Raw genomic sequence first — 9,624 nt, forward strand, 5'->3', positions numbered from 1 at the left:
AGGCACTGATATAAAAACTTTACGTCATTAATTCACTTAATTCTCCTAACAACCCTGAGGTAGGTGCTGCTGTGATCCCCATTTTATAATTGAGAAAACGTAGGCACAGAGGGGTTAAGAAACTTGCAGTGATACACCTAGTATTAACCGGAAGCATGTAGGTCTCTATGAAGGAAAACCATTGTTAATTTTAAGTAAAACAGTTATTGTTAAGTGCAGACGTTTCTTACCTACAGGCCCTGCTCTTACTGTACCCCCTTCCAGGAAAGTTATTTCCCACCACTAGCCCGGGTAATTTTCACTTATTCTTTTGTCTGAGCTCAGGCCTCACCAGTAATAGAGGCATCAGTTTGAAATAAAAGATTACAATTCAAGAATAGAAGTTCAAAATGTCCTCAAACTAAAATTCCCTAAACAAAGAGGTTCTCAAAGCTGCTCGAATCAGAATCTTTATACTGTGCTGAAATCAGATTATCTGGGGGTGAGGTCCAGGAATGTGTATTTTAAGGAATTTGACCAGGTAATTCTACTGATTCTTCTTACTATCGTAGTATTTAGTTAACAAGTATATGTACGAATGTGTTCAGAGTGAAACTCCATGATATATATACATAGCATATCTCAGTTATATACAGAAAAAGCAAATAATGCTTTATAGAAATCTATCTATCTATGATCAAAGCCTGATAAGCAATTGAATTTATCCTAACTCCCTAACCCAGTTCTTTGGGTGTCAGAAGACCCTGACAGTGTTTCGCAGTGTCATCCAAGAATTTACCTGTAGCAGAATTAGATGGGTGAGGTGTGGGTGTGTAAGGTATTATACATGCAGATTCCTGGGTCCAGGCCTTGATTTACTGAAAGAAACCTTTGGGGTATCTATTTTTTAAAAAGCTCTCTGGAAGATTCCAGAACACACCAAAGTCTGGGAACCTCAGTTCTAGATTCTAGTTCTGGGTCTGCCACGAGCTGGCTGCCCAACCTTGGGCAAGTCACAAAACTTCTGCTACTTTGTCTGCATCATGACGAGGCCACCTCCAGAATCCCTCCTAGCTCTGACATGACACGATCCTAACCAAATGTAAAATTTCACCTTCTTTGCAGAGCTGTAAATATCTTCTCGATTACTGCAGTCTACCACAAAGGCATGAGCCTTCGCACCCAGTCTCCTGCATTCCGCAGCTGTGTCCTCAATTCCGTGCTAGGAAAAGCAACAACAAAAAAAAGAGAACAAAATAAATAACATGAACCTGTATCAACAACTGAAAATAATGAAGGATAGTCAGGTTGTTTTAACTAGCATTTAGCAATAATTTACCTGGATGCATTTTTGGCAGGGATGCAGGTACACTTTGCTCTCACTACTTTGACTAGCTCCTTTTATTCTGAACTGAACTTAAAGCAACCTTTTTTAAGGAACATAAAAATCTTGGACACCTGAGTGGCTCAGCTGGTTAAGTGTCCAACTTCATCTTAGGTCATGATCTCATGGTTTATGAGTTCAAACCATACATCTGGGTCTGTGCTAACAGCTCAGAGCCTGTAGCCTGCTTAGGGTTCTGTGTCTCCCTCTCTCTCTCTCTCTCTCTCTCTCTCCCTCTCTCTCTCTCTCTGTCCCTCCCCCTGCTTGCACTAGGTGTCTCTCTCAAAAATAAACAAACAAAAAAATCTTAAAATAATAATTTTGTAGTCATGAATTTTACACACTTTGTGAATATATGCATGTATGTATTCCATTTCAAGATTTTAAAAAATAACATTAAGCTTTTTTTTTTATGTCACTAAAAAACTATTCACGTACATTTCCGGCTGCAAAATAAATAGATAAAGGGTTAATTACGTTCATTCATCCATTCATTCACTCATTCCTTTAACATTTTAATTTTTAATCACAGTGCTTGGAAGAACCTGGTGGACACAAATATGAAGGAGACAGAGAATAGACCTTAGCCAGCTCACAGTGTAGTAGAAAGAAACCTAAAATAAGACTTAGGTGGGACATATGAAATTGTTAGTGTCAGAATAAAGGACTGAATAATGGCAGTGTCATATGGTTCACATTAATGCACTGTGGTAAGCATAATAACAGAACAATATACAGAGAGTTATGGGAACACAACAAAGGAGGGACATGCAATACAATTCTAGAAGAAGAGGTACCAGAGTTGGATCTTAAGGGTGAGTAGAACAGCCAGGTAAAGAGAAGGAAAAAGGCATGCCGGGCAGAGTGTAAACAAAGGGATGGATAGGAGAAAGGTCCAGTGGGAAAAAATATCAGCAGACTGGTGTTGCTGAGTCATAAAGTTCAAGGCCAGCAGGAGTCCAGATTAAAGGGCATTGTATGACATACTAAGTTTTATCCAAAAACTCAGTGGGGAGTCACTGATTAAATTATGGACTCAGATTTGTTATAATATAGTTAGTATTACATGTCATATAGTCAGTATTTTACTGATTACTCTTACTAAAGCATGGAAGACAGATTTTAGGGGTCAACACTGCAGGAAGAGAGAAAAATTAGTAGGCAGTTCCAATGATTCAGCCAAGAGATGATACAAGTTTAATTGTGGCACTACTAGAAAGAATGCAGAGAAGAGAATGAGCCTTAAAATATATCTTTAGGAGGTAAAATCAGCAGGACTTGGTGACTGGATGAGGAAGGTGGGAAGAACCAAAGCTGAAGTCCTTGCTTTTTAGTTTATGTAACTCGCAACAAGGTGTTGCAACAAGTCAGATGGAGGTCATGAGCAGATTTGAGAAACGGAATGATGAGCCCAATTTGGAGCACTGATTTTGTCACTTAAACTCAGGATCAGACCATAGAGTTGTTTGGTTTTTCCCTTTTTTTGTTTCCATTTTTGCTTGTTGGTTTGCCTTTACCAATTTTGTAGCTTCTTTTTATTTTGAAGAATGTCTCAAATAATACCTTGGATTGAGTTTTAGTCTGTGAACACTGCAAGCCAAGAAATTATTGTCAGCTAACCCACAAGTGGATGGACTTACTACATTTACCCACAGAAAGAATGGTAGAACAGAATACTAGTGTTGCGAATTTGCTAGTAACCTGCAATTACTCTTGCAGAAAACCCAAATCTGGAGAGCTATGGAAAGAATGTGCAGTTTGCTCACTGAACTTAATTAACTGTAGCAATAAAAGGAAATAGGGTATTTTCCCTTTTACTGAAATCTCTCACACAAACTGTTGTACACTCTGGAGAGGAGCCCTTACTCCCCAAGGGACACTGAAACCTTATGTTGCCCTCCAGTACCTAACAGGCAGCTTTTGGCTCTTTCCTTTAAAAGTAGATTTCATTACTCAGCCATGAAAAAGAATGAAATCTTGCCATTTACAACGAAGTGGTTGGAGCTTGAGTGTATTATACTAAGTGAAATAGGTCAGAGAAAGACAAATATCATATGATTTCACTCATATGTGGAATTCAAGAAACAAAACAGATGAATGTAGGGGAAGGGAAAGAAAAAAAAAGAGAGTAAGCAAACCAGAAGAGACTCTTTTTTACTCTTAACTACAGAGAACAAATGGAGAGTTGCCTGAGGGAAGGTGGGTGGGGGATGGGCTAACTGGGTGATGGTTAAGGAGGGAACTTGTGTCCAGCACTGGGTGTTATATGTGAGCGATGAATCACTAAATTCTACACCTGAAACCAATTTTACCATATAAGTTAAGTAACTGGAATGTAAATTAAAACTCGAAATAAAAAAATAAAATTAAAAAAAGTATATTGCATTTATGTAGTATACATACAAAATGGAATGTTATTCAGCCTTCAAAAGTATAAAAATTTGAAGGGAGCCTGGGTGGCTTGGTCGGTTAAGCATCCGACTTCGGCTCAGGTCATGATCTCACGGTCCGTGAGTTCGAGCCCTGCGTTGGGCTCTGTGCTGACAGCTCAGAGCCTGGAGCCTGTTTCAGATTCTGTGTCTCCCTCTCTCTCTGCCCCTCCCCTGTTCATGCTCTGTCTCTCTCTGTCTCAAAATAAATGTTAAAAAAAAAAAGTAAAAAAAAAAAAAAGTATAAAAATTTGACACATTCTACAGCATAGATGAACCTTGATGATATTAAGCTTAGTGAAACAAGCCAGAAACAAAAGGACAAATATTGCAAAATTCTAGTTATTTGAGATACCCAGCATAGTCAAATACACAGTGACAGGAAGTTGAACGGTGGTTGCTGAAGGCTGGGGGAGAGGAGGCTGGGGAGCAATTGTTTAAGGGGTGCAAAGTTTCAGTTTGCAATGATGAAAAAGTTCTGGACCTGGCCAGGAGAGGTCATTTCATAACGACGTGAATGTACTTAACACAACTAAACTCAAAAATGGTTAAACAGAAATTTTTGTTATACATACTTTCCCACTATAAAAAAAAAAGTTTCAGCAAGTATATTGCACTGATTCTTTGGGTCTGTACAAAGTTCGGTTCTTATTTGGAACAGATTTTGCAATTAAACTCCATTTGCCATGTATTTCATTTGCAGAGATTTGCTTAGTACTGGTTGGCTCTGTCAATGCACAGAGTGGGTGCTGGCAAATATGCCCTTCCTTTACACTGGCAGTCACACTTTTCCTACTTCCCTGGTCTTTCTCACTTAGGGCCAAGGTTGGCACTCCACACCTTTTGAACTATGCCAGAAAAGATTTTATTTATTTATTTATTTATTTATTTATTTATTTATTTATTTGGAATTTATTGTCAAATTAGTTTCCATACAACACCCAGTGCTCATCCCAACAGGTGCCCTCCTCAATGCCCTTCACCCACCCTCCCCTCCCTCCCACCCCCCATCAACCCTCAGTTTATTCTCAGTTTTTAAGAGTCTCTTAAGTTTTTTTTTTAATGCAAGAAATTTAAGTTTAAAATTCTGCCAGGAAAAATTTTAGACAGCCTCCATATTCATTTGGTGAGAAGTAAAAAATAAGCAGATCCTTAACATTTTCTCAGCCCAGTGGAACTGCTCATCATTCTTCAAGATTTCCTGTGTTAACCTTTTTCCCTAGTATGTTGGATGCAGTTCTCAATTTTTAATCCTGGGCTCTCCTTTAAGTCCTTACTAATCCTTTGTCCTCTATCCCTACAACTAAAACTCTTTGTTCATTACCTAGACTACTAAACTTCTATAAGTTTTTCTGATTATTTCCATTGCTTTTTCCCATTCATTAATTCACTTTTCCATTCGATAAAGTCTTTGAGTATATACTAACTAGGTGCTCAGCACTTTCTATAAACTTATCTTCACAGACTTATCTAATGAGGCATGGGGTGAGAATGGTCAAGAAATGTGAGAATATCTACATTAAGCAATAAGGAATTCATGGCATGAGTCTCAGTAGAATAAGAAACCTGAAGCCACCACTAATCCCTCCTGAAATTCATGCTCCTTTTTTATGGACCTCAGGACGAGTAGGAAGATGGAAGACTTCTGCCCTGAGTAGGATATCTTTGGACCTGGCTAACCTTGCTGCTTGACTTAATCTGAGAAATTATCTCTGGAGACAATCTGTCTTTGAACCCTGGAGGAAGAATTTGATCTGGCCCCTCCCTGCTTCCTGCTTGTTCTGAAAACAATCTGAAACTCTCTTTTTTCATTCCTTCTCCACTGAGCCACCAGCCCAGAAGTCTCTAGGATCTGCTGCCTGGATGGACTGCTTGAAATTTCCACTCTACTCTCCTCCCCAGTCAGGTTTAGTGGTTCTCAGACTTTCATAATTTTAAAATATGCAAAATTTCAAGGGAAGTGGACTGTGGTGTATATACTGAACCAGGACTGCCAATCTTTTTTTTTTTTTTTTTTTTTAATTTTAATGTTTATGTATTCTTGAGAGAGAACAAGCAGGGGTGGGGCAGAGAGAGGGAGACAAGAATCCGAAGCAGGCTCCAGGCTCCGAGCCGGCAGTGAAGAGCCAGACAAGGGGCCTGAACTCACAAACTGCCAGACCATGACCTGAGCCCAAACAGGACGCTTACCCGACTGAGCCACCCAGGCACCCTGGACTGCCAATCTTTTATGTGGCCAAATAAGGACATTAAAACTAACACAGTTTCATATATATATATATATATATATATATATATATATGAAGGATATAATCTCAAAATTGTTGAAGGCTTATTTAAATGAAATAAATTTAACAAATACTACATTATTCTTGATTGTCTGCCACTTCCCTTACTACCTCTCTGGCCTACAAAACCAGCATCATCTCTTGCTTGGATTACTGCGGGTCTCCTAACCGCTCTCCCTGCCCCCCAGCAGCCTAGAATCTGTCTCAAAATCCTCCATTGGCTCTCCCAGGAAAAGCCAAAGCACAAACAATAGTTTACAGGAAACTTTATGGTCTGGAGCTGCTGCTACTTAAGTTTCTAGACCAGCACTGTCTCATAAAAATATAGTGTGAGCCATGTACTTAATTTCAATTTTTCTGCTAGCCACACCTGAGAAAATAAAATTTAATTTAGTAATATGTTTTATTTAACTGAAAGTAATCCAAAATATTATTTTGGAATATTTATTATTATAATGAAATATTCTATTTCAATATGTAATCCACAGAAAAGCTGTAAGATATTCAACATACTTTTTTTCATACTGTCTTTGAAATCCTGTGTGTATTTACACCTATGTCAGAATTCAGATGAGTCACATTTCAAATGCTCAACAGCCACAAGTGGCTAATAGCTATTACTAACCATTGTGTTGGAAAGCACAGATCTAGACTTTTCTTTTACTTCTCTCCTTTCCCTCACTCTGTGCCAGGCTTTGCATTTGCTGATCCCTTTCTGCAGAGACAGGTGAGGGGCTCACTGCACCCTTAGCCTCTTCTGATCTTGACTCAACTATCTCCATCTCAGTGAGGTTTTGTGTATAAGATCAACACGATCCCTGTCCTCCACCTACCATACAAAGTCCCTCTCCCCTTTCACACTTTTTCTTTATACTTATCACCATCCAGCAATTACATAGTTTATTATACAGCATGTCCTGTTTATTGTCCCTAGTTCATAAGGTTTGTGTTTTTCTCACTGCTGTGTCCTCAGTTCTGCATTAGAACAGTGTCTGGCAGATAGTAGGTGCTCAATAAATACTTGTTGGATAAAAGCACTTGACTCCAAAGCAGAAAAAAATTGTACAAATGGGCACAGGGCATTGGGAGTCATTAACACAGATGTGTAACCTAATACTTATACCTGAATTCTTCAATGGTAGCTTAAACTTCACTTTGTGAATAAGAACTAATGTGTGTTTACCATGTGCCAGACACTGCTAAATGCTTTGTGCATGCTATTTGGTATATCTGCTACTTGGTATAATTTAAGGCAAGTACTGTTATTTTATTCATTTTACAGAAAAGGAACCTAAAGCTCTATGAAGTTAGAAGGTAGCTTGTGAAGAAGTGGAGAGCTCTGCTGAGTCTGACCATACCAACCTGCCAGACATTCACCACCAGTGACCACATCAGATTGGACTGGGCCTCGTTTGTATCTTTCATTGCACATAATTATTTAAAGTCTATTTTCCCTATGAGATTGAAGGCAGGGGACCCTATGTCCTGTTTGGCACTGTGTTCTTAACAATCTATGCAACAGATATTCAAAAAATGCTATCTCAATCACACACTCATTGGGTGAACTCTCATCTAAATTTGCAATCCCTAAATTCTTGTTTACAGCACTGGGTGCTGACTAACGTGTAAGGGATGGCATTTCAGGCCTTCAGGTGCCTTCTGGAAACCTCTCTGCCCATCTACCATTGGCCAAATAAAAGATTAGATTCAAAGTCCTCCTCTCTTCCTTAAGCCTACACCTATTCTTGTAAAACACTGTGTACATTGAAGAGGTTTTTTTTTCTTTTCTTTCTTTTAAATTTTTTATTTCGTTTTATTTTTAAAGTAAACTCTATGCCTGATGTGGAGTTTCTGCCACTCCACTCATGATGTGGAGTTTCATGCCTGAACTCAACGACTCCGAGATCAAGAGGCACACGCTCTGCTGACTGAGCCATCCAGGCACCTCAAAGAGTTTTTTCTTTTATATCGTTTTTAACAAAAAGATTATTTTAAAAGTTACTTTTGGCAACTGCTATGATCCAATAATGTTGCTTTCTGTTGGCTATTTTTTTTTTTTTTTCAACGTTTATTTATTTTTGGGACAGAGAGAGAGACAGAGCATGAACGGGGGAGGGGCAGAGAGAGAGGGAGACACAGAATCGGAAACAGGCTCCAGGCTCTGAGCCATCATCCCAGAGCCCGACGCGGGGCTCGAACTCCCGGACCGCGAGATCGTGACCTGGCTGAAGTCGGACGCTTAACCGACTGCGCCACCCAGGCGCCCCGTGTTGGCTATCTTTTTAAACCCACTTATCTCAGTAATGGCCAGTAGGATTTTTTTTTTTTCTTAACAGGTGCAAACCTCTTACTTTTAATAGACTAGTTTAAAACGATTACTTTCCCCATCTGATTAAGATAGAAGGGTCAGCGAAATCAGGCTTTGGAGGAGATTACAAATTATTTTCAGGGCAAAAGGAAGTATATGTTTACAATGCCAAATTAGTGATGGGTAGTAACTGGGAATCCTATATTGTCTAAGTCCATTTATCCTGTAATCATAAACACATTAATGAATCTATAAAATACCAATAGTAGTTTTTTCTACCTACTTTATAGAGATGCTGGAAGGGGATGTTGCCTACAGAATGCATCCCTGTCTACAGATCAAAGGTGCCAAAAAGTAAAACAGAGTGAGCACTATTACCTTATTTATATCCCACAGAACCAGTTTGCTTTTAAGTTTCGCAAATTCATAGGCAGTTAGTCTCCCAATTCCGTGTCCAGCTCCAGTAATCAGGACGATTTCTCCAGTAACTGATTTTCTCTTCTTAGGAATGAAAAGCTTCAGAAGCGACTCTAAACTGAAGATGATCAGTAAGGGCAGAAGCTGAAGACACTGCAGAAAGAATTTCATCCTTTTTGTTGCTGCGAGCTTTTGGTGTGTTTCCTTTCACCAATCACTCTAAATTGCTTCTGGAGGGTTGTTCCGTCCAATACCAGAGAGAATAGAAGCAAAAGCAAGGAAGGGCTCCTTTATCAGGGAGAAACAAACAACTCTGAAACCTTTCCTTCCGCTGGGCTGGGCTTCGTTCAGCCTTTCACAATTGGCTCGGGCTGCAGTGCGGAGCTGCTGCTCGCCAGCTCAGAAATCTGGGAGGGACAAAGTCCGGAGGAGGGCAAGTCTTCCCCTTCTGGTCCTATTTGACCCACTACCTCCGGGTCTCGAGAGCCGACCATCTACGCTTAGCTGCCGCCTGCTTTCCTCTCAAAGTTACAAACATAGCTGACAGTGTCCCTGGCCCAGGTCAGACGCTTCTTTGAAACTTGATGCCCATCATTAGCGAAGGGATGCAAATGTAGTTTCCTGTCTTGAAAGGAACGTGGAGAGAGGGGTCAGTTGTTCCATACCCTCCAAGCCCGCCCCGAAAAATTATGCTGCCTCACATTTTAGTTTGAACTAAGCTCGATTCCCGGAGAGCAGAGAAAATGTTGTCCTTTCAAGGACAGCAATAATCAAGGTCCAGGAAAAATCAGATCGTATCATAGGGGATTGTTTCCACAA

The 9,624-nt window shown here is 39.7% G+C and overlaps 1 protein-coding gene across 1 annotated transcript in view; it reads right to left on the reverse strand.

Annotated features, from left to right (window-relative positions):
• The window catches only part of HSD17B11 (hydroxysteroid 17-beta dehydrogenase 11), a 46,890-nt gene extending 37,777 nt beyond the window's left edge, over window positions 1–9,113 (reverse strand). The window contains exons 1-2 of the mRNA XM_047091363.1: window positions 8,767–9,113; window positions 1,094–1,201 (exon numbers count right to left, since the gene is read on the reverse strand). Coding sequence (XP_046947319.1) covers window positions 1,094–1,201; window positions 8,767–8,976 — 318 coding nt within the window. The 5' untranslated portion in view covers window positions 8,977–9,113. The remainder of the gene's footprint in view (window positions 1–1,093; window positions 1,202–8,766) is intronic.
• Between the last annotated feature and the right edge of the window lie 511 nt (window positions 9,114–9,624).

Source organism: Lynx rufus, unplaced genomic scaffold (genome assembly GCF_022079265.1).
Source record: "Lynx rufus isolate CCGP_SWC_20201006 ecotype Redwood Valley unplaced genomic scaffold, mLynRuf1.p SCAF_3, whole genome shotgun sequence".
In the NCBI taxonomy this organism is placed as follows: Eukaryota; Metazoa; Chordata; class Mammalia; order Carnivora; family Felidae; genus Lynx; species Lynx rufus.